The sequence below is a fragment of the Dermacentor andersoni genome, chromosome 3 (genome assembly GCF_023375885.2).
Source record: "Dermacentor andersoni chromosome 3, qqDerAnde1_hic_scaffold, whole genome shotgun sequence".
Lineage (NCBI taxonomy): Eukaryota > Metazoa > Arthropoda > Arachnida > Ixodida > Ixodidae > Dermacentor > Dermacentor andersoni.
Genome location: NC_092816.1, coordinates 74,354,734 through 74,380,257, shown reverse-complemented (window position 1 = coordinate 74,380,257; position 25,524 = coordinate 74,354,734). Strand labels below are relative to the sequence as shown.

Sequence of the window (25,524 nt, the reverse complement as noted above, 5' to 3'; positions counted from 1 at the left end):
TTTATAGCAATATGTATCTTGCTAAATAAAGGGATAACTATTCCAAAGTGATTGCTTATCTACAGTGTGATGCAGTGTCCCTTTTTAAGTACAATTGCTTGCCGCTGTTCTTTCTGTTCTCGGTGTTTCTATACGTTTACATGGTTAGTAATAATGCAAAATGCTTGTTTGTAAAAAAATTTATTTTTAAGGTTCTGCCTCTCCGGCGGAGGTTTTCAGACAAAAATATGCAGAACACGTGAAAAATCGACATAAACTATAAAAAAATATTTGGTACAGAGAGAGAGACATAGAGAAAGAAATGAGAGAAAGCCATGGAGGTCAACCAGAGCTAAAGCCTCCGGTTTGCTACCCTGCACAAGGGGAAGGGAAACGGGAAGCAAAGACTGAAACAAGAGCGGTAACAAAAATAAAAGCGTGAAAAATAAAGAAAGAAAGGGGATGGATATGCGATCATTATAGTCTTTCTAGTAGGCCAATGCCACGTAAAAAGGTCAAGAAAGCCTTGACCGACTTTCGCTGCGACGACGATATTTGGTACAGGAAAGCGAGGTTGTATAAGCGTTACACTATGAACCCTTTCCTGCCGTTAGGAAGCAGTAAGGGTTAGAGGGCGGGCGTGCCGTAAACGCCTCCGGCACCACCGGCATAACTGAAATTAAAGAGAACACTGAGGGAAATGCAATATTTAAGGAAAGCAGTGCCTTTTTTGTAGCATTATAGGAACTGTTGTCATCTCACCAGTAATAATTCTATTGCGTCGTCCCCACACACGAGAGCCGTACGCGGCTCTTGCGTTTCGGGCATTTCATGTTCGTGTCTTTACGTGGTACCATTACAAAGAAATGATCCCTTACGAGCTCGCTCAATGCTTTCAGTTCTATAAACATCAGAGTTTAACTAAATAGTACAATCCGCATACTTTGTGTGCAGGTCTCCTTTTGCAATTATATTACGATTCGTTGTGCCCTGCCCGCCTTCAGCTTACCTAAATAGTATAATCCATAAATCTGGTATATGCACCCTTGTTTTCAAAAATTTCATTACTCTTTATTAACCAAATGCCTAGCACATATTTTTATGCCTTTCTTCCCCCTGATTACATAGGCTTTGACGATACATAGTCCGTCTGCTTCAATATTCCATACACGACTTATGAAAGCGTACCCCAAAGGCACGCAAAAACTTAGCCCAGCCTTCCAATATGTCGTGAGGAAATTATGGGACCTCGTTTCCTCATGCGGGACTACAGAATCGGTGGGCACGTGCTTTATTATTTCCCAAGTTTGTATTCTGCGGACATCCATTGGTTAAAATTCTTATCCAGCATAATTCTCATGTGACAAACAGCCATGAAAGGCCGTTTTAATGTCATTCAACGTAGACTGCATTGCAGGAATGCTCATAATTGCACGTTAGCGTTCGTTATGAGGCACTTATTGTCACTTTGATGCGGTAATATAGTTACTGTATAACAAACTTGGATCACAGGGAGAAACGAACGGGACGGGACGTTCATTACTCACCGATTTGTTGACGAACGACTTGAAGTCCTTGACACAAATTTCTCTCAGCACATCTGGGTCAGAGACAACAAGGCTTGGTACGAGCCCCTGGTATGACCTGAAATGTTGTAGCGTTCAAATTAGCACTTCATCTTTTTACCTACAAAGGGAAATACTAATGTTTCGTCGCGAGAAAAGCGCATTATTGTCAGTGAAGTAAGACTGTTTAGAAACTTTCAATTTGTAGTTTTCAATTTTGTGCTCTTTGTTTACTTCCTAAGGAGATGCTCTGGATTGGTGCAAAACCCGATTAGATCACAAGCTCTTAATTTGCGCCAGTGTCATGATGCGAAAACCCCACGAGCCTCAATTACTAACAAAAACACACGCTTAGTAGACCTAGTACGACAGGCGAGGAAAACTGATAAACGTGAAAAACGAAACGTGCGCGATTTTTTATTTTTTTTTTGCATACAAGCGGGACAATCAAAGTGTGCAGTTTTATGGCTCCACGGGTAAGAAGGCGTGCGTTCCGCGTTAAACCAGAAAACGCAGAAATGACGTTCTCCCAACCTAGAGGCTCATTGAGTTAAAATTGTACAAACCCGTATATCCGGCCATAGCGCTTGTAATTCCGGATAGCAACTTTATTGAGCTCCTGGAAAGAGAGAGAGAAGAAAAAAACTCAGTCTGTAACTTTAAAGACTGCACGCTCTTTTGTTAAAAACCTTAAAATAGCAGTAATAGAAGGTACTTACTATGGAGAAACTGTCTACTGCATCAGCATAATGCCAACTGTAAGTCAGCTTTCTTTTCGGGGAAAACAGCCACTATGCTAAGCAGATGCTCTAGATATGCTAGTCTTTTTAAAGAACCTACTGTTATTTCATACTTTTCTTTCAATAAAATGGTATTTAATTTCAACATAGAAACTATATTATTCGAGAGGATTGGAGATGTCAGAGAATCTCGAGCAAAAATCAGAGGGAATCCCGTTGCGGTGAGCTTCTAAACAACTTTGCGCCTTTTGAGCATCGTCGTCCCTAGAGACTAGAAAAATGCTGCGCGGAGTAATTTAGTCACGTTAGTCACAACGTAGGCACCTTGAACAGGGTTAGTTTTTTCCTTACTGTAGCAACGAATGACTGCAGATTCAGCGATAATTTCGGCTAATCCGCTGCTCGAGATGTACTTACTCCTGTGAAGTTGTCTCGAACCACACGGAGGTACTCAAAGAAAGACAAATATGGGATGCCTTTCCCTTTCCAAAATGTAAAGGTCTTTGTGAAAATTCTGGAAAAGAACAATAAATAAAGCATAATGGTTGTCGGAGCGCAGATGAACACAGCCTTGTAGCTAGGAGTGATTACAAAATCCGCCTATTTGTTCATTCAAGCTAACCAGAATATTTTAGGTCGACAAGTTACTTCCTGATTGATAAGACAGTGTAACTCGGAAGGCTGAGCCTACTTTGAAACAAAATAACTTTCTAGCGGTTGCTTTTCATACGCGGCTTTGAGGTAAAAAACAAGCTCCATATCCTTCTAGCACCGTCTACCATGGAAATCTGCGATCCACTGAAAATGCTGTCATGAAAACACGCAGCTTCGAAAGTCGCCCGTTACAAATGTATGGGCATTTTCGAATATTGCTTTGCTCCCTCTCCTTAGCGCTGCGACGAAAATATTGCTGAAGTTATATATTAATGGACAGCTTGGGCCCGATTCCGTGCCAAACTCTCTTATGCAATTGCCAGAAATTAATTGCGGCCTTTCAATCGCGCCTTAAACGGCCTTTCTTAAGTAATACGAAATAACGCCTAATCTGAGCGCATTTTATGCACATGGGCGCTATGTACTTCTGTACACAGGTAGCTTTGATATTCATCTTTAGAGTATTGGCTCCCATGTAGACTCTTTTCATAAATCTTAACATAGCGGTCCGGCTGTATAGCCGGTACGACTATACCAGAGACATTCCGTGCGCTCAGTAAAGATGCAATGTCTTGTGTAATTATGTCCTGCATTTTGGCGTTGAATCTTTCGAATATAAGGCAACCTAAGCGTGGTACTGAGTGAATACGCCTCCCACTGTATTTCTTTATGACATCAATAATTCATCGAACGGTTACTCCAGCTGGTGTAATATCGAAAACGGAATGTAATATTTTTGTATGTTCCAGTCGCGAAGAAAGAACCTAGTCATATATATTTCTTAGATGTATGCCGTAATTTAACATTTTAGCAATAAAGTTAACTCGAGGAGGCAAAAGTCTGTCAGGAATATGCCATACTCCTGTCCTGACCTAAATGACGGCAACCTACACCCGCCCATGTTCGATGCTTATATTGGCACTTAACTGTCTGTATCCGCAATTTTTGATTTGGGTGGTTGGGCCAATGCGGTGTATTTTGCCGTCTAGTACATTGCAGGTGCTCACATACATGTCCATCTGATGTGCCGGTATCGCGCGGAGTGGTTTTTTACTTTCAACAGCGTGTGCAGTTCAAGAAAATCTCGCGTCTTCCCCGAATTAAAGTTTTATCGACAGCATCAAAGCATAGCGTTGACTTTGGTCTTCCTTTTTTTTTTTGTTATCCCTTATTTCTAACTACCGTGAGACCTGCGAATACGGGTCGGAGAGGGGCTGCAAATCTGTGATGCAAATCTGTGCTTCCAATCGCGTGCGTTTCGATGCTCGAGGCTTACCCGACCACGAGAAAGACGATGCTTAGGAGGACGAGCATGATGGCGTGCAACATCGTGGCTCCCGGGGCCGCACTCTCGGCACGGCGAGTTTCGCAGCTCTGCGCCGCCGAAGCGGGGGGATGTCCCCTGAAAGCCCCTTGGTGAGGGAAACAAAATAGAAGATTACGCGGGAGATGTTTTGTTGCGCCTTTTGCATTATCCTCGATAAACGAGCCGGTCATCGCGATAAGGAACCGGCGGGGGAACCCAAGCCAAGTCGATAAGGCAAGCCCTGAGCGTCCTTGCGGCACGTGCGGTGCATGATGCGGCAAAACCTTCTCCCGTACAAGCGCAGCATCTGTGAGCTCTTGGCCAACCTGTTGTGATGAGACGTCGTGGACCGAGAAGGGTTCGCCTTGTTTTCACCTCACCTCCTAACATGTCACGTGCCGTCTTGTGAGCGTGCAGAGATACATGCTCGCGAGGCCTTATTTGCCTGCGAACCCTCACGTCTCGAGAAGATCACAATATATAACTAGTTGCCGATAATCTTTGGATGTCAGTGCGGGGAAACACATGAGAATGTGGGGAGAACAGAGACCGTGGCATTAAGTACGCGACACTTTCTGGTTTTTTTCCTGGTGTTCTTGTTTTAACGAGCATATTCGCGTAGGATCAGCGAGGACGACCGATGCTGTAACGCATGCAAAACACTTTCTTGTATCGTACCGACACTGCTTGTGCTTCACGGCGAGTTTATATCGAATGGAACACTGCGTATATTCAGAATGAGGTGATAATAAATAGATTCATTGCCTATGTGCCAGCAGATGTTCTGCTGACCTCGAATTTTGTTGTAGAGAAGTACAGACACAAAGAACAGCGAGCGCACACATTGAATTGGAGCATGATGACCTGCGTGGAGAAAGAACAGCTGGGTGAGCATTGAAACTGAAAATAGCAATGAAGTGTCCCGCACGCACGGCACATTCCTTACGGCGCGGCAAACAGCCGTAGTGCAAATTTCTCTATAAAATTCCGCTTTTGATTCCTGATCGCCCGATAAAGATTTCTTTAAAGTATGTCGCTACCTTCAAGAAGGAAGTTTACAATTTTAGCCGAACAGTCACAAGTGTATTTTTGGTTTCTAAAGCCTAGGTAGTTGGAACCATTAAAACAAAAAAGTGACACTGAAAAAAAAATTTCTGTACATCAAAATTTGCTGAAACATGGGTGTTGCACCCGCAGTCATACCTACGAAATGGTAGGTGTGATTTAAAAGCGATTTACCAGGTACATAACCAGGATTATGACCTGTGCTTTTAACCACCATATTCGCTGCATATCTATACTAAGGAGAGATATTGTAAAAAAACACTGAAAAATTTACACCCGGCCGATGTGAAGCGTGAAGCGTGAGTGAAGCGTGAAGACGCCTGCAAATACCTGCAGAGGTCCATTTTATAGCTTGATGATACTTCGTGGTCTTGGCACGTAAAACCCCAGAATGCAATACCTTAATTGTGATAGTAAATTTTCCTACACAGAATGTTCTGTCGCTTCCCAGTTTCCTGCGATACTAAGTCGCGTATCATGAATTAGAAATAAACAGAACTCTCAGTAGGCTTCACCCAAATAGAAGTTTATAAAGAATGTTACGTACATGCAGCCGGTGCAGCATAGAACCCTGCCACTTCATTCTCAGCGGCCGAATGCCGTAGCCACTATGTTAACGCGGTGGGGCAAATCAAACAATTCGTTTGAACTGCAGCCTTAGCGACACAGTCATATATTGGGGTGCATTATGTTCAGCTCACTTGTTCAGCGATCTGTCAGAGTGCCTTGCTGTCTACCTCGCACACTAGGTTAAGAAAAAGAAATAATGGTTGGTCTAGTTTGACTTACACTGGGGATGATAAAAATTATAGAAAAAAAATGACAACGCACACAGGGAGGAAACACAAAGGCAAGTGCTAATCAGAATTACCTGTTTAATAGCGGGAAGGGTTTCAACTTAACTGTGTTAAGGATGAGCTAAGATGTACCTGTTCTCACTGAAATTGTCCCAGCGCTGATCTTGGCCAATGTCGTCGATGCGACCAGTCTTCTTGATGTACTAGGGCACCGAGCGAAAAGAGTGAACCTGGAAAGATGAGCGGCAGCTGCTTCCTTATTCCACGTTGCCTTTATTTAGAGAGCCCACATAGCTACATGCCACCGTACTCCTTATGTCTCAAAAGCATGAATATGTTACGGGCTGGGTGGAAACCACGCCTGAACGAGTTACAATGTTTTTTTTTTTTTTTTTTGCTATTTCATGCTCCACTAAAGGAAGCAGCATTTCTAAACGCTAACGATGACCACGTGTTGTTGGTGACCGACAGCCTTGAACGCTGTCACATCCCTTTCGCCGGAGAGAGATGAGTGCAAGCATCCTTCTCTGGCTAATTTGATGAGCTCATACGAGAGTTTTCCGGCTCAACTCCTTGGCCTCGCGAGAAAAGATTGCAGTCTCCATTGAAACTTGCGAGACGTGCATTAGTTCGCTAAGCGACTGTGTACGCCGGCAAGATGTCTAATAAAGCTAAACGCGAACAGCTTTAGTCTGAGGAAAGCCCATATATTGGTGCATCATTACGAGGTAAATCAGCGTTTATCACGAAAGCGCCGGCACGTTAGCCAGAAATCCGCATATGAAAGCACTCATATTATAATATGACTGGGAGGCATGTAAATGAGCCTGTGCAGATTCTTTTGATTTGCGCACAATCGATATGGGGGAAATACCAGGAAAAATGGAATTAAAAGCATTTAGAGGTTCGTTTGTGATTTCTGTCTTGTGACCTAGAATTAAAAAGTAGTTTTCTATTGAAAAGGATTGAATAACCTACGACAGTGCACAATTTGACATCATTTTCCTTTTCACTAAAAAATTGTTTTCCGCGTGTTCATTATGAATAAGCTCATCAAAGATGACGGAATGTTTGAATGAAGAAAAGAAAACTTTCGGGCGTTCAAATGATTGTGTATGAGTGAAATTTGCAGTGTCCTGTTGCGACTAGATCTTTTTTCGTTAGCACAGTACGTAAACTGAGCACAAGAACTACAACTAGCAGCACTTCATGCACAGTTTATAATATTATTAAAATTGCGATTCGTTCTATAGTTTTCCACAGAGGTCCATCTGAGCTTTAAAGACGACCTATCGCAGGATGCCCTTTTGATGAACAGACCTACCTCTTTAATGGTGAAATTTGTCTAGACGTCCGCACTACTTTTCATTCGCGAATTGGGGCTTTTGACATCGCCACGGATCATTGCCATGGCTTCGAGCTCCGCAAAAAAACGCGCAGCAACTTGCATTGGTATAGCAAGATCTTTGTAAACGAAGTACACGCCCATTTGCTTGTGCGTGGCTGTTTTATCTCAAGATTTCCGCTAGTTCATCGTAGCTGATTTTTTTCTAACTGAAGAATATTCGCGCTGATTATTTGGAGGCATTCGCAATAATCTCTAATGAACTTTCCATTGTGTCAAGCAATGTCTCTCATTTTCACTCTATCGTGAACACATTAGCTCGTTTTCTCACATGCGCTGCCCGCTTGGTAAGCATTACTAGCTCTTAGATGCATTAGAATGGCGTCGTATTGCTATCTTCTTTCTTGGTAGAAGACAAATCTCGTAATGACATGATTAAGATTGTAGCATCGGGCTCTGGCAGCCACGGCAAGATTAAAATGCCTCTGTTCTATATTAGGTTGTGATCTGTTGAAGTTTAGTGCTCGATACCCGTATGGACATTTATGCGCAGTGGTTTCTTTAATTTGTCACCTGGCTACCGCTTATGAACCACGCTTTGCTAGCTGTACAAAATATTGTGAGAGTATTGAGACTGCTAAAAAGTCACAACAATATTTCTGACAGAGAGAGACAGCTTTGCTAAAGATTAGGCATGGATGAGTGTAAAGCTTATTTTTCTCGATATTATGCAACTATAGTAATTGAAAAAGCCGCCCACAAGCCGTAAGCGACGGGCAGCTGTCGGTACTGTTTCCTTCCAGGCGTCTATCATTTACGATATGGCGCTTCGTGCACGCTTTGTGATCTGTGCATAAATTTGTTTTCTATATGGTACATGATTTCAAAGTCATCTCTGTAGAGTGAATCGGCTTTCATTTGTGGTGACCAAAGGGTGCATTTTGGTTCATTACTGAGTTTTAGGATTCCAGGGAAGCCACGTTGTTTTTAGTTCCATCGCACAATAGTTTACCAAAATTGTGCATTTCCGAATCATGGTGCTTCTCTATGCGTGTTGCGCTAATCCACATGGCGGAGGAAGGTTCGTGAATGAAAACGTTAGAATCCGCCTGAAGTTACTACCAAGCTGCTTGAAAAATACCTTAGGCGATCTTCCGCGTGGAATATTTGAAGGCTTCGCATTGGAAATTTGTCCTAGAACGCCGGCCACGCCATGTGCCATCACTGTTCACGGGCAGCCACTGTAGTCATTGAGCAAACGAGTGACTAGCAGATCGCAGGTGAGGTCGTATTTGTTGACAACACAAAATGCGGGAAGACTGATTAACCGAATGACAAGCAAGCTTGAGAAAAATTTGCGTTTTATCCACGCTTTCTGATAAATTAAGTTATATCTTGAGTTTATAATTTTAGTTGTTGGTTTCATTATCCTTATAAACTCATTCTTCTTGTTCGACATCCAGTAGTGAGTAAGTGTCATCCCTTGGGAGCAAGAACAAGGCACGAAAGAAGATTTTAAAAAATTGAGTGCCCTGCCACTCAGTGAAGAAAGATAACCAGCGAAGCTTTATTTGGAGGACTATATTGACAATCATATTGATTTACATGATTATTGCTATATTGATTGAATAAAGACACATACACGTAACTTGGCGGTTGTTGTCGCCTTTATTTTGTATTATTCGTTACCACAGTGACCGTAGCTTTGTGGTCGCTGCGATACGTTGTACTGCTATGCTAGACACGTTCTTGCAAAAGGTTAAAATTATGCACGACCGGTGACGCGTGGTCGGCACATTGACGTCCATGTAGCACTCAATTCCAAACCGTTCCCACAATAAGGATACAATCCACTTGCCGTCGGGGGGCGCTAGATCGACGGTAAGTTCGACGATTGGTGGGTATACTATTGCGTTTTGTTATACTTTTCGACCCTCCAATGGGAGCGAAGGAGTGCCGCCACCCTACGCTTTATATATGACCATGAAAGTCATGCGTCATACATGGTCGATAAGATGATAACATTCAGAGCGACCATCGCTCTGAATGGTCGGTGAACTACGGTCACTGTGATAACATAACGCGGAAGCAGTTGGACGACTGCATATTTTTGCCTTATGCAGCGCTCTTGCCCACGGACACATTATTTATGAGAACCTAGTAATTTACAGCTTCGCTGTAAGAAGACTTGTATCTTCCTGGTACGTCGTGCAGTATCCAGTGAATGGCTAATTTCCTTTAAGTTTTGCCACCACACTTAAGGAAGATCTACAAGGTCAGCTAGCCGAGCGGTTGTTTCACAGTGCTGATTCCCTAAGCATACGCAGTAGAATGTTCTTAAAAAATCCAGGAGTTGGTATACTTTATTGGTAAATGGAGGGACCTTAAGCCCTCCGTTTGCGTAGGCCCCACCTATATATTTCTCCAAGAATACTTCGCTAATTTTCTCATTAGCACAATACTGCATGCCCAGACATCGCGACCATGACCGATTCGAGACATGTTCCTTCATGTTTAGCATCTCGTAAGCGTTGTTTTATGCATCAACTATTTCTTGGCGTAGAGTCAAGCAACATGCGCGATGTTAGTCGCTGAACATTCCCGAACTCCTAATTATCTGTTTGTTTGTGTATTCAAAATACCAGTTTACTACAGCCATGAAACTATTTAGCCAGAAACTTAAGGCACCCTGTCGCATATTACTAAGTTCTTAATTCACCTCCTAGATTATTTACACGAAAGAAAACTAAGAAGTTATATGGATAGAAAACGGTCTTGCGTGAGGTATTACGTATCAAAAGCAAGATTTTTAATCCAGCGTCAACTAAGAACAAAGCAATAGGTTTATCAGAACTCTGAGGCTCCGATGCCTAAAGAATAAAAAAGAATGCTGATGAGTTAAATACAATCACAGCTAAGCAAAACACAATCACCAGTGCAGGAGAAACCAACGAAGACTCAACCATTAGAACCTGTAGCCTTCATGAGTTTCGCATAATGCGGTGTGACTGACAAGCTTTGCATGGAGTAGCGCTTAATGCTGAAGCTTTGCACTTATCAACAGCATAAAAATTCTCCCCCTTGTTGCTATACGTTCACTTAGCTCTGCTCTTTACTCACTGATGTAGACAAAATTACAATTTTCTGTAATTTTGTTGCATTTATTAAACAAGAGGCTTCTTAATTGGCTCTGAGCTAAAGCTTCAAAGAAAAGCTTCACGGCACCTAGAAGAGCGATTTCAGAGAGAAGATGACCAGCAGATATTTACTAATGAATAAGACATGTAATTATCATACATCGTGTGTGGACGGCCGATATGCCTGAGCGTTCTTGACCGTTTCACCATATCTTATACTCTGCTAAAATTTCTCGTAAGTAAAAAAGTGCAGTGGGGCCATGACATAGAACTGAGGCTCCAATGCATGGCGCTGTCTGCTGTCACCTTGTATTCCGACACTCTGTCCCGTGACCGTGACCATCTGCGATACTCCTGCTATGGACGCACGCCATCCTGTGTAGTGTTCTTTTCGGCCAGCACTGTCGACTGTGTCATTCGCTTACGGGCAGTAGTTGACGCATCTTTTTCTAGAGGGCGCTCTAAAATAGCACTCTAGATGCTGCGCTGTTTGCGTATCAACGTGCATTACTTGTGACGGCAGTGCGTTAAACATGCCTTACAGAGAAGTGGAACATTGTGGTCGACTTGCCTGGGACACTGGCGCTTGATAAATTCCAGAGTGCTTGCACCATGCTCAAGAACCGCCTTGGCAGCAGAGCCCAACAGCGCATCAGTATCATTTCGCCACCATCTGAGCATGATTACAATAGTGCTGTTGCAAATAAGCGAGTTTTCTCATAGCAGTTATCGCCTCTAGTAACGTTGACCTTACACGAGCACATGTCTGTTTTCTGTAAGAACAGTTAAGAGTTTCCTTGACAATAGCCCATAGCTGGGCCGAGTGCTCGAACTAACTATGTAGCTTTGCGTGTGAAGTTTGCTTGGGGAACAGCAGTTATCCCGGTCTTCATTCCCCTTACCCGCTTTCCCGATTAGGCCTCCAGCCATCATTGAAGTAGCCTATTTCCCAGCAAAGAGAAGAAAGGCGACAATGAGCAGCGAATGTGTGCATCGGTCGGCTTTCTGGTGTCAACCTGAGCTCAGAAGTGGCCACTCTGCAGAGAAATGCTACCAAAAGGCCGGGATTATTGAAGAGGCCCAGTATGTCACCGGGGTGTTGAATGTGTTGATTCTAAGTGTGTTTATTGAAAATAAAAGACAGATACCGCCATGAATTTCATTTTTTCCCGATATTTTGTTCCTTTAATAAATTTCATACTCAATGCTTTTTTTCTTATTTTTAACATTCGTGTGTTTGCTTTTTTTCGATTTATTATTTCATCTCCACGGCGACTATAACTTTGTTATCACTATGATGTACCTCCAGTGGCTCTGTGGCGACACCAGAAAGGTTCTTTTTTAATGGGAGGTCTATTCAGGACTGATGACGCGTCATGGGAGCCGTGATGCTTGTGTAACATTGAATGCCGGACCTTACAAACAGTAAGAAAGCTTTCCAAAAAAAACTTAAAAATGCACCAATTAGTACAAACCTTCTAGCTTACAATGCTTGCATACGGTCACAACTGGAGTATGCTACCCTCGTATGGGATCCGCATTACAAAAAAGAAATTATGCAACTTGAAAAAATTCAAAGGAAAGCAGTTAGGTTTATTTTTGGAAAGTACAAACGCCTAGATTTCCCTTCAGATTTAGTAAAACTCAATAATATACCGACGTTGGAAGCCCGTAGAAAAGTTAGTCGCCTATCATTTATTCACACTGCCTTTCCGGAAAAATTAAGCTAGCTCTCCCAAAATTTGTTAGGCGTCTTAGTAGGAGGACAACGCACATGGCCGTGAACATTCTTTAGCACCAATCTTCGCTCGCACAAACGCATTTTCATATTGTTACTAACCGCGCACTATCGCGGAATGGAATTCTTTGCCACCTAGCGCATTTACAACTGATGAATTGTTAGTGAAATGCAGCGTCATGTTCTGAATTCCTAGCCTTACTAGTTATTTTAAGCATCTGGTGAATTTGTTAAGCATTACTACTACATGTGTTTTGTGCTTTTCTCTTTTAATGACCACATTTCTTAATATTTCATGGCACGTGTTTTTTTTTTCGTTTATAATATGTATTTGCTTCCTGTGTTCATCCCTTGCATTGTTTGATTATGTACTTTTGTATTGTGCATGAAACCCCTCCTGCTCGAGCCAAATCACTGGCTTGCAGTATTTCAAGATCAACAAAGTAAACGCCACGAACCACTTTCCGTCTGGCCGGGACACGTCTCTGTTGAAAGCACCCACGATTACAACGGGAGTGGAGTCGGTAGGGATACGCTTGGCTTTGGCGGCACGACCTTCGTCCCTATTACGTGATGCCCACCGTCGCCGCGCACACTCCCGCTTCTGTCCATAACGGTGTTCATGTTGTTTCAAGGGGCGCTATTCTTCCGCAGTTCTCGCCGCACGCGGCTTACCCATTGCACGGGTGGAATGAAACTCAGATAAGGTTACGTGGTTTGCCTATAGCACCCGTGACGGCCAACCCGCAATCCACACTAAACAGTGTCTATTACGGTTTTACTCTTTTTATTACAATATTTTTTTATCACAAAATGTTTTTACGCTTCTCGCGATGAAACGCAGCTGGGGCATACGAGGCCATACGCTTTCGTTTTGTGCTTTAGCTGTTTTAGCACTGGTGTGGCCGCCATCTTTTTTGACTACGCACACAAACTGCCAGAACCTAGCATATAACAGCTCCGCCGTAAAACGAAGATTAATTACACGCCTGATGGTAAGGTCGAACCTTCGTTCTATAGCACAGTGGTCCGAAGCTCTGACCATTAGGTCACAATCGCCAGCATACATTTATCGGGCGCGCCACCTATCTCTTTGAGATCATCGCGTAGCGCGGGTGCGTGAGAGCATACGGTAGCGTGACACTTGCCTTTACGCCAATGACAGAGGAATAAAATTGGAAATTTGAAAGCAGTTAAATAACCACTTCACGATAGCTTCGCTTCACAGTGATTAGAAGATGTGCATCGGATCTGCATATATATTTAAAAATAATTAGGCGTGCAGGAGCATTCGTTAACTAAATTATGAGGCCTTACGTGCCAAAACCACTTTCTGATTATGAGGCACGCCGTAATGGGGTACTCCGGAAATTTGGGCCACCTGGGGTTCTTTAACGTGCACCTAAACCTAAGAACATGGGTGTTTTCGCCCCCATCGAAATGCGGTCACCGTGGCCGGGATTTGATCCCGCGGCCTCGTGCTCAGCAGTCCAACGCCATAGCGAGTAAGCAACCACGGTGGGTTCAGTTTCAGTTTCACTTTATTGATGCGCTTGAAATGGATTACAGACAAAGTAACTCTAGGAGGTCCCATAGTCAAATATTGGGGGGGGGGGGGGGGGAACCTAGGGAGCGGTTGTCATCATTGGTGATGCAGGCTGCTCCTTCTCGCTTAGGCAAACACTACATAGTGAATATAGACCGGGTCAGACAAAGTAGCAAACAAGATTGAATATTAAAGCTCACTGTAAAATTCGCAACGTGCTAGCGCTCAGCTGAGAGAAAGTTCAAATTTGTACGTGCTACGTCATAACACACACAATTCTCCGAGCAGCTAATGACAGATCGTAGAGAAAAATTAAGAAAATGTACTACACTCTCTTGCAGTTCACATCTTATTCAAGGAAGAACAGTAATGCGAGAATTCGGCAGCATGTTACACTCCTTTAGCATGTGAGGGCAAAAGCCTGTTGCACGCGTGGTAATCGATTTGTACGGTCGGAGGAGTCAGACTTCTTGCAAGACATAACGAGCCACAGTGTGAAGTAAATTTATCGCGCTCTAGGTCGACCTCTTCAACGACACATGCGAGCACCTAATGCACTACCTGAATGTTCTTTCTTTCGTTCTGTCTTTCTGTCCTTCTTCCTTTCTTTCTTGCTTTCTTTCTTTGGTTCTCTTTTTCTTTGTTCTTTCATTTTTGTTTCCTTCGTACGTTTTTTGTTTCATTCTTTTGTCCTTTCTTTCGGTCCTTCTTTGTTTCCTTAGTTCTATCTTTATTTAGTTGCTTAATGCATATTCAGGCATTGCATCTTTGCTTGCTTACGGGGGTAGATCAATTCCTGATTATGATATTTTTGACATCATATTTTGCATCACTTGCCTAGACGCCGTATTTTTTGGGTATGAGCCACTGCAACGAGCCCCTTAAGGCTTTCGCCATACGGATTTGGGGTGCAACAAGGTTGCACCACAAGTCGTAGCTAGATCAAGGTCAAAGCATCCGCCACAGAAATCTGTTAAGCAGCATAGGAAGAGATAAAAGCCCCGTTTACTGATGTAACGAATGCTTAAAAGAGAAAACAACTCCTTCTGCTTATAGTAAAACATATATTCTGCGCACCACGAAAAGAGATCAAGAAAATTGAAGACGTTGGTTAGAAGGTCACCGTCGTTGGCGAAGTTGATTGCACTGATAACAGAAACATTACCAGCAAAGATGTGCGTTCATGTATGAACTTCTTGAAGAAACTGGGATTTCTCATGATTATTTGGACCTTTATGATATTTGAGATTACTCGTCTCATTTAAAGAACGCTTAGTTGAATGTGCACATCAGTTTTCACTCCTCTAAATATAACTTAATAATTGCAAGGTTACAGTGAGTGTATTCACAGTGATGCTCATGGAGTGAGTGTGCTTATGAATGCCCACCTTTAGCGCTTTTTTATAAACCACTTTGGCTGTAGTTATCTTCTAGAACGGTAATTGCATCCTAACTCGTTTGTTCAACGTGAACATTATTTGAACTGATACCACGTGCTAGCTCTTTGACAAAGGCTATTTTAAGTCAGTGCAAGTTTCTTTTTCATTGAGTGTTTTATTTCTTTAAAACAGATCAGTGAAGAAGCGTAGTCAAAGCATATCAAAGGTACTAATCTCTCCGTTCCTTTAACAAAGCTAGCGCGTCAACAATTATATAAAACAGATGTGTTTTTCTATCATGCAGCGTTCTCATTTTTTAAATTGCGCAGATTTTATATCTCTCTTACAATCATGCTGCAAGGAAAACCTTTTTGTTTCCCCCTTTGATGTGTGCTAGTTGGCTTATCGTGAGTTACCGAAAGGTGGTAATGAGAAGACGATGACAAATGCTAGGTGCAGATAATTAGGAAGTCTTGGCAGATTGAGACTACACTGGCTACAATGAGTTTTTAATTCCCACCCACAAATTTTTGGAACGACTTACTTAGTTTGGCGACCTATTCCTTTGGTAACTTTCGCAATAAATTATAATCAATCGATTACGTATGTGCTAGGCCATACCGACAGGGGTATATGAATCGCCATTCAGATATTTTTTGCAATACCCACCAACTTAATTGTCATTCTTACTGCTCATTTGTTATTTCTTGACTCCTCTTTTCTTTTTAGATACCTTTCGTTCACTTAGGCTGAGTGCTTAAGCAAAATAAACCTCTACTCGAGCTGCTTGCTTTCATTAGTTATGTCCAACTGACAATTCCAGGACTCAGAAAGAAAGCTGGAGCGCCATTGCAAGCTTTAAAACAAGCAACTTTGGAGCACATTCACAACGTGCATGGATTCCGGCAACATGTATACACAGATGGTTCAGTAAAACTCAACAGCTCTGCTGCTGCAGTCATCATTCCGGCAAAATCTGAGGAAATCAAATTTAGAACTTCATGTGTGACCACATCGACGGGTGCAGAACTCGCCGCGCTCCGTGCTGCACTGGATTTCATTAAGCAGAAGCCACCGCAACAATGGACAGTCTTTAGTGACTCCAAGGCAGCCCTTCAGTGCATACGAAGCCCAATGCGCCACGGAGCCAATGAACAAGTGGCCTCAGAAATTCGGCACATATATCATCAAAGCCATGACGAGGGACACAACATAATCTTTCAGTGGCTTCCAGGACATTGTAACATCAGCGGGAATGACCACGCAGACGAAGCCGCCCGATCTGCACATGAAAGTGGTCAACAAGTCTTCATTCCGCCTTCGCGAACAGACGCTCCGGCTAGGCTGCGATTGATGTCCCGTGAGTGTACTTTGCCCCTGTGGGACTCAAATGTTTTCACCATGTGTCGGTTGCGTTCGTTGTCTCCGGACATACGGATGCACCTCCCGCCTGGGTTACCCCGACGTGAACAGACCCTGCTCTACCGACTGTGGCTAGGCGTTGCCTTTACGAACTCATATGCTTTCCTCATTGGAATGGCCAACAGGCCCACGTGCGACATATGCAACATCGACGAGACGCTCTCACATATTATCTGTGTCTGCCCGCAATATAGTGCTCAGAGGTAAGTGATGTGCAGAGTATTGGACCAGTTGGACAATCGTCCACTATCAGAACTAAAATCTTTAGGCCAATGCTCCGAAAGAACATCCGCGTTGAAGGCCTTACTCGCGTTATTAAGGTTCCTGCGGTCTACGGGGCTTCACGACAGACTCAAAGAATGCCGCCCCCTACCGCTCTCTAGTGTACGCAATTTGTTCGTGCTTGTCTCCCTTTCTTTCTATCTCCCCCTTCCACTCTGTTTCTCTCTTTATCCCCCTTAACCCATCCCCCTGCGCAGGGTAGCCAACCGGAACTACCTCTGGTTAACCTCCCTGCCTTTCTCTGCATTATTTTCTCTCTCTCTCTCTCTCCAACAACTTTTTTTAACTAATTCCTATAGTTGCTGGCACTCATACCTGTAGGGAAAAGTTGAAGAAACGCATACAGTTTTGCGATGCGAATATGAATGCGAGCCATAGCAACCGACTAGCCTGTCTTTTACAGAGAAGACCGACTCATTGGCCACGACTCTTGGCCAATGACAATTAGTTTGCAGGCACTGCACCATTGGTAGTTATCATCCTTAGTATCATCGTCATCACCGTCGTCATCACCGGCATCATAGTAGTCGTCGTCATCAGTTAAGTGCCTGCGCTATTGCGTAATCTCAACAAAAATAAAAGGAAAAGAAAAGAGATGCACATGCTGTTGGAGTTCACTGCACGTAGGTAGGTCTCACGAGACATATCTCCAATGGTTGTTCAGGCTACTGAAGTGGCATAAGCTGCAAATTATCTGCCCCTTTCCAAACTGACCTGTAAGTGTAAAACAGCGTGCGTATAAACACCACGCTTGGCGAGGAATCTTGATGATGCACTACGTCGGCGTCTTTCTTCCGTACACGTGCCTTCAACGTTTATCGTCGTGTTTTGCGGTCGCGCGATAAGACGCGTCTGTTTCTGTGGCGTGATCTGACAGCGCTCCCGTTGCCCCACAAAGAGTCTGAACAACGAGCCCGAGGACTGACATAGCGCGAAAAGAACGGGTTCCTGCCAGTTGAAAAGGAGCAGAACCGCTGCTTGTGCTGGGCGTCGCTTCGCGTCCACCCCACACGCCACGACGAGTGCTGTTTCTTTTGTCTGGATGTGGGGTCGAATACCTCTTGCAACGCTTGTCGCGTGGCTGACCTTCTTGCTGTTCGCCTCCTGTTCTCGGGCATTCGCATCTGCCCTTGAACTTGGTCGCCACTGGAGGCGAGAGTTGTGGACAAAGGGCATTAGCCTAGGTGCTTGCACTTTATTTGCACCCGTACTGCGAGGTTCCTTTACCCCGTACACATTGCTGGCCTCGGCGCTATGTTGACGATTCGGGCTACGCCCAAATGGGTTCAATATGTAGGCCCCATTTAAAGCTGTTGCACCGTAACCCGTAACCTACATTGACAGTCTTATACAGGATGACGTTCTCGGACACTTATAGATGAACAGAATGCACAGCTCAGTGGGCGTTATGGCTGCTCACGCGGGCGCTTTTCTTTAACTGACTGGCGGCAAAACTTTTAGGAGCCATCATTTTTTTTTTTTTTTGGTTTGGCTTCATGATCACAGTACCAAATAATGATTTCGCCTGTAATAAGTGTATGAAAGCCGCCCGTTGCGAGAACACACAAGTATTTAAAGACTGATTATGTTCTCGGGTTCGGGTACCATGACCGGCACTATGACAGCTTGAAATTATAGGACAGCTTCATACTTACTATCCCAGTGTTTGTGTTTGGAGAGAAATGAAGTGCTACTTAGTACCATCTTCGTGATCCATACGCATTCACAGTAAGCCGTAGGCTGCGTACAGACGGTGCAAGCGCCATAGCTCCTTTTTTGAGGCCCGAAGTGAGAAAATGGCGTTTGGATATCGTAACGGGCACTATTGTACTGTGGATATGCGCATACTCTGCAGCTTTATTTACTCCTCCTTTTTTGCGGCAATCAGTTAATAATGACTTAATTTGGCTGCGCATAAATTTTAGTTAGCTTTTTGTAAGAGGATGCGCTGAAATATATTTACTGTAAAACACGCTTCTGTTGAATTAACACCCACTTACTTTTAACATACGCTTTCAAAATTAATTTATGGCGTTTTACTTGCCAAAACCACGATTTGATTATGAGGCACGCCGTGGTAGGTGACTGCGGAAGAACTTGTACCACCTGGGGGTTCTTTAATGTACGTGCATCGAAATCTTAGTACACAGGTGTTTTCACACCCACTTTTATCTAAATAAGCTTTCCACGCTATTTGCAGCCAAATTCTCTTGTTCTAACTGTGTCAATAAAGCATATCACGCCAAAAAATCTGCCGTTTTGTAGTGCTTTAGCAAATACACTTTGCCCTAAGTATAGTGGCTCTGTTTATACGTGCTTCTCGACTTAACTTGGTATCTTGCCTGGCATATCTCGACAACCTTATCCATTGTAAGCTATATCAGTGCAGATTTTCAATGGAGCAAGTTCCCAGTATATATGCTGCGGCAAGAATTGTGCGCACATCAGCTAACTTATGGCTTGAATGCTGTCGGTATTTGTACCATGCCCTTGCTACATGCACCGTTAAGACAGCGGGCACTGTGCAACCAGCGCACTTGCGAGGATCATTGCGCGATATTCTCTCGACACGGCTACGAAAGTGACCAGCGTGGTGCGCTGGCCAATGGAGCTCAACGGTGCTCAATGGAGGTGGAGCCGAATGAAGGATTGTTCTTGTTGGGGAGCCCAAGCCCCTGTTTCACTCGCCAATAGTAGCAGCAACGCATGGCAGCTAAAACCCCAAGGAAACACGATCTTGGCTTCTAGCGCGAAGTGAAGACGGACACAGAAAGGAGCAGACAGGACGAGCGCTCGTCCTGTCTGCTCCTTTCTGTGTCCGTGTTCACTTCGCGCTAGAAGCCAAGATCATGTTACCGTTCCAACTCGCCCAACTGTCTATCCTTTTGCCCCAAGGAAAGTTGTGAGTGATCACTGTCACGCTGCTGCCAACTCAGGGGGCTCAGAACCCCTGTCGGAAGTGCCGGAGTGGTCCACCCTCGAAATACACTCCCTCTTCCTTTCCAAGTACACCCTTTTTCTTATGTATGACCTGAATAGATGAAAATCGCATGAAATGATCTAACCGAAAACAGAACAGAAGAACAACGGCAAAAAGAAAGAACGAATTCTTGTTTCGTCTCGGTTTTCCTTCGTTTGTTTTGCTTCCGCTTTAAGCGATGGATAGCTAAAAACTGGTGAAGGTTTTTACTCTCCTTCATAATTGTACCGATACGTGAGGCGTGCCTGCCAGTGAAGGCTTTTATTGAGCTAGATCACAGCAGTGGCGGGTTCTGTAACGGTGTGCCAATCTAGTAAACAACAACACAGATAAAAAGAAGGGCAAACACTTCATTGCTGCCAAAATTGGGAAAATGCGCTAAGGTAAAATGCGCGGTGCATTAAAGTAGTAGCTTGTGGTGCGAGGAAGGATAGCGAACTATTCTGCCTTGAGGTCTTCGGTTGTGGTTGGAATATCTTCTGGAAAACACATGAAATCCTCAATGTTGATCCAGCTGGGTGTCATACTGTTTGTGGTTGCTTTAGCACTGCACTTATGTGTAGCTGATACAGTTGTAACTCTCGCGAGTGCACCTCAAGTGTTCTTGGAACACCTTGAGCAGATGTAAATTGACATACTCGGGCTTCTTGACGTCAAAAATTCGGTGGTAGACTCGCTTATTTTCTTGGACCTACGCTACCCTTTCATTCTTTCTTCGAATCTTGCTATACCAGCCGCTCTTTTGAAATGAAGCGATGCCTTTTACTGTGCTAAGCACTCATGACCTAGGTATCCGGGTATTCCTGTAACGTAACGCTTTCCTCTTTACACCACCGTTGCTGTGCGCCAATACAGATAAGTGTTAGCATCCAACAGATAGCTGTCAATACCGCTGATGTTGAAGACATATTGTGAACGATCTTTAAAAGTCGTTTCAAACCACTTGTAATCATCACAACTGCTGCCGTTGCAAAAGTTTGTGTTGTGGAGCCACCTACAAATACAGGGCAAGTGTCAGGGTATTTCTCGCAGACGCATGACAGCGTTATTTCTAGATTCTAAGTCGGCTCTGCAAGAAGTAGGATATTCAATGAACAAAGTAACGAACCAGCCCCTTATCAAAAACGTGACTCTGTGGCATGAGAAACCACACAATGAGGGCCACCTAACTGTGCTACAGTGGATACCCAGCCATTGAGAAATATTAGGCAATAATTCAGCAAATATGGAAGCAAAGCTTTCGCATACCGACAGCAACTGAGCCACCTCGCCCAGTAACCTCGACAAGACGTTACAGTACTGCATTCCTGGTCAATACGGGCAACGTACAGTTCACACTGGGTCAATCCCAACTTAGCACGATCGTCTCTTCACGCTAGACCTGGATTTCCCATTGCAGGGTTTCCATCCAAACCAACAAACGTCATACAACTTTACTACTCAGACTGAGACTGAAAGTGGCGTTCACTGGACATTATCTTCATATGATAAGCTGCGAAAACGACCAGAGCAGTCAGGCATATGATACTCCGCAGACAATCTCAAACATGCTCCGCGACTGGCCTGATTACAGCACAGAACATCAGACGCTCAAGAGTACATTTTTTGTTGTGCATGACAAAACCCCTTCGAAGTAAAAGATTACGGGCCCTGAAACAAGTGTGAAAGTTTACTGTTAGCAAAAAGAGTGCTCTTGATATTTTTTAACGGAGAGCGGTCCCATGTGCAAGCACTAGAACGGCATGACAGGCGCCTGTACTTTGGGACGTGGGTGAGGTGTGCGCGCAGAACATCTATGTATGTTGCATGCGTGCATAGTTCACTGTACATTATCGTCGTCATCTACACTCAGTCTCTCTCTCAAATTCCATCCATTTCTCCCTTTCCTATATGCAAAGTAGTAGGCCAGACACAAAGCTCTTCCGGCCAACCTCTCTGCATTTCTGAGAGTAAAATGTTTTCCCTTGTCAAACTGCGCTCAAAACAGTGCAAGAAATTACGTAGATTTGAACCACGAACCCCCATACTCTTATGCGGCGGCTATATTGTCACTCAATGACCTCTTGTTGTTTTACTTTTCGAGTTGACAAAATGATCTTAACGGGTCAAATTAAGGATAGCAACTGAAAACACGAATCTCTTTCGTTGCTGAAACGAAACATTAACACCACCCGTGGGTCAACTGAGTGAGCGACACCCTTCCTCGGGTTCCATATCACCAAGAAAATTAAATAATTCCCTTTATAATCCCATAGACTGTACAAGATGCTTTGTACGGGTCACTTAAAGGTAGCAAAAAAGTTAACTTTATGCATTATTTATATATACCTTAACATACACAAGGGAAGAATAAACGATGAGCGCAGTCATACTTGTCTCAAGGTTGTATGACTCCCAAGTCGGTCATAGCAATAAGAAAGCAGCACCCCACATAAAATTGAACCCGTAGAAATATTTCTGAGTGTAGTCAAAATTATTTTATTCCTCCAACTATACAGAAATAATCCTCAGGATTGTTCTTCGCTTCTGGCTTCACATTTGTTGGGTTCCAAGCAATAAATGCGCGGCTGTGATAGCCCGCCACCGCAATGCATTGGCCTCGGAGAAAAGGAGATGAGCTGTAATTTTACTTTACTAGATCACACAATGGTTGCAACAGGTCACATTTATGGTAGACCCACAAGTATAAAATCGATTTTACGAATAAAATTAAACATGGAAAATGCCGCAATATGACGAAAAGTTATAGACCACGTAGCACAGAGTGTAGAAAAATAATAGCCAACTGCGTAGCCCACAAGTTATACACCTCTATGTTGGTTGTTTCGATGCTAAACCTGGAGCTCCGTGTACCTGCAGCGTACACAAACTACACCTCTGTTCCAGCCGGAGTGCACTCCGGAAAATCTGTGGCCCCCATAATCTGACGGCATGTTGCGTTGTTAAGTTGTGCATCTCATTTGTTCCTTACTTGTGCATCTCACAAATTTCACCGTATTACTGATAACCTGAACCACTGTGCACAATGGCGTTCAAGTGGAGAGAAACAGAGTATTGCGTATGTAAGCGTTTGTTAGGATTTATTACTGGGGTGGCTAATTTATGTGAAGGCGTACACAGTTGAACTGTTTAGCACAGTCATTGACTTGAAGCAGCTGAGTCTGTGTTTTTTTGGTGCAGGCGTCTTCAACAAAAACGTGGTCATTAACATCGCGCAATAGTTATCGCTTGTTCATTCGCACCTGTTTATAAAGCCAACAGCCAGAACTATATAGCGGCAACTGCCCAAACTAAACCGCCTGTCTTCTTCCGTGGACAAGTGAAAGGGTGGTATAAGCATTCGTGGGGAAACCCAAACTGCTGTTAGCAGCACCCGCGATCGCAAACCACGTTGTTCGTAAAGTGGCGAGAGCGCATTTCTTTTTTCTCCTCTGCAAGGTCCTTTAACAGCTCACAGCAACTGCAACTCCTGTGGAGTCGGCTGTGCCGTACGCTTGTCGCGGATAGCCCCGCGCGGTTCTCTGCGCCTCGGCGGCTGTGTGTTCACTCGAGGCACTCGAGAGAGCAGATAAGGCGTCGTATGACGTGCCTCTCGAGTGTCAGGTCGACCCTTTGTGGAAGACCTCGGCTCAAGTGCCGCGAAACAAAAGATCCACTAGCCGCGTTACTGCTGCGGCCCTCGGCGACGCCAAGGACCGCGGCAAACTGCCCCTTGCCTGTGTTCGTGTAAAGCGCCTGCTGCTGGTGGGAAGCGAACAACCGTTTTGCACGCGGTCCTCTGCGCGCTCCGTGTCGACGATAGCTAGTGGTGCGGTCGTTTCGCATTGTTGACACTTCGTAGCTGTTAGTTCGCCCTTCGGATGCTATCGACAAGTACGTGCGATGAGATTAGCGTATACGTTTATACGCCAATCTCATCGCACCCTTAAGGGTCCGGCATTATTTTATACTAGATCTGACCATCAGCCTGCCTCATGCGCACTTTTTGATCGCATCCGTTCCCACTTGCTTGAGGCGTCATATAGCCGTCTGCTAGCGAATCATGGTTCTCGCTCTTTGCGGGTGTTTAAGTATCGGTGATACAAAAATTCAATTATGGGGTTTTACGTGCCAGAACCACGATCTGATTCTGAGGTGATACCGAAGTGCGGGACTCCGGAAATCCGGACCACCTGGGGTTCTTTAACATGCACCTAAATCGAAGTATACGGGTGCTTTCGCACTGCGCCTCCAAAGAAATGAAGCCGCCGTGGCCGAGATTCGATCCCGCTAACTCGTGCTTAGCAGCCCAGCATCATAGCCACTAAGCAAGCACGGCAGTTAGTATCGGTGATATCCTAGCGATGGCCTTACACAGTGCTCCTAATAATATAATGACTGATTCAAGACGCAGGTTTTAAAAAAAAGTTTGACTTTCACGCAGTTATGTTTTCACCCCCGCTTTTCTTGTTAAATAAATCCGTATTCATTTTTTTCTGTTTGTGCAGATTTCCGGCGCAGGGTTCGCAAGTGTAAACCGGACTTTGAATGGTAATCGGGAATATAAGTACATAGAGTATAGAACTGCCCTGTGCACGAAAATGATTCAAACCGAATATTCCGTCGCTATTTAGCGATAATTAAGCGCAAGAGAAATGCGCTAGCTTTATGTCACTATTCGTTGAGGTGCTCGAACCATAATTGAAGCACGTTCACCAGAATGCAAACCAGTATAAATATATATATATATATATATATATATATATATATATATATATATATATATATATATATATATATATATATATATATATATATATATAACATCCATCTACACGTACACACCTACACGTTCTTCTAAGCACTCTCATCGCCTACTACCTCCACCACGTGATCGGCTTCCCACACTTCACACACATACTTTTTTTTTCATTTGGCAATCACCTCAGTGGGCATGCGAGAGATGTTTGGTGGGCAGATTTGGAAATTGGTGAAGCAGTGCCGGTGAGTTCCTCCGCGCGCGGCTGCGGCAAAACTGTTGAGAAGGTGTGCAAGAGAAGTCAGGTGGAGTCAGGCAAGTTAACTTGTGTATCACATTTAAGAAACTCCATAATTATTATTATTATCATCATCAGCAGCAGCATCATAATCGTGATCATAATCATCATCACCCTCATCATCAATAGTGCTTGCCTATATCCATGTGCACTGCACGTTCTTTTTGTTCTCTAAAGAATATTAAGTTCTCTGAAATATCTGTGCTATGCTGAATGAACGCAATACCCGGCCGCGAATTTTCTTATTACACAGCTCCAGGAAGTGAAAGCACAACTAGATTTTTTTTCAATGTTTATTTAAAGAAGTTCACCACATACGACATGTTCTGTAAGGAGCAATGACGGGGCTAAGATTCCTGCAGGCATACGCGCACTAGGCCGTTAAACATAAAGAGGGGCGAATTCAAAGGCAAAAGTGAATTTAAAGTTTGTTGTCGAAGAGCGGCTTGTTATATTGGGCGCTTTATATTACCTCTTCGCTTAGGACAATGTCAGTTTGGCAAACAGAGTGCATGTGAGAGGCGTTCCAGTTTTCTGGTTCGCTTAAGTGGAG

The 25,524-nt window shown here is 43.9% G+C and overlaps 1 protein-coding gene across 2 annotated transcripts in view; it reads right to left on the bottom strand.

Moving 5' to 3' along the window:
* LOC126545049 (cytochrome P450 3A41-like) overlaps positions 1-25,524 on the bottom strand; it is an 87,228-nt gene that overhangs the window by 31,589 nt on the left and 30,115 nt on the right. Inside the window, exons 2-6 of one of the 2 annotated variants that reach the window (XM_072287213.1) lie at positions 6,239-6,336; positions 4,215-4,350; positions 2,702-2,798; positions 2,111-2,163; positions 1,527-1,623 (exon numbers count right to left, since the gene is read on the bottom strand). In XM_072287213.1, coding sequence (XP_072143314.1) covers positions 1,527-1,623; positions 2,111-2,163; positions 2,702-2,798; positions 4,215-4,267 — 300 coding nt within the window. In that variant the 5' untranslated portion in view covers positions 4,268-4,350; positions 6,239-6,336. Of the gene's footprint in view, positions 1-1,526; positions 1,624-2,110; positions 2,164-2,701; positions 2,799-4,214; positions 4,351-6,238; positions 6,866-25,524 lie in introns of those variants that run through there. The other variant, XM_072287212.1, reaches the window with a different exon arrangement.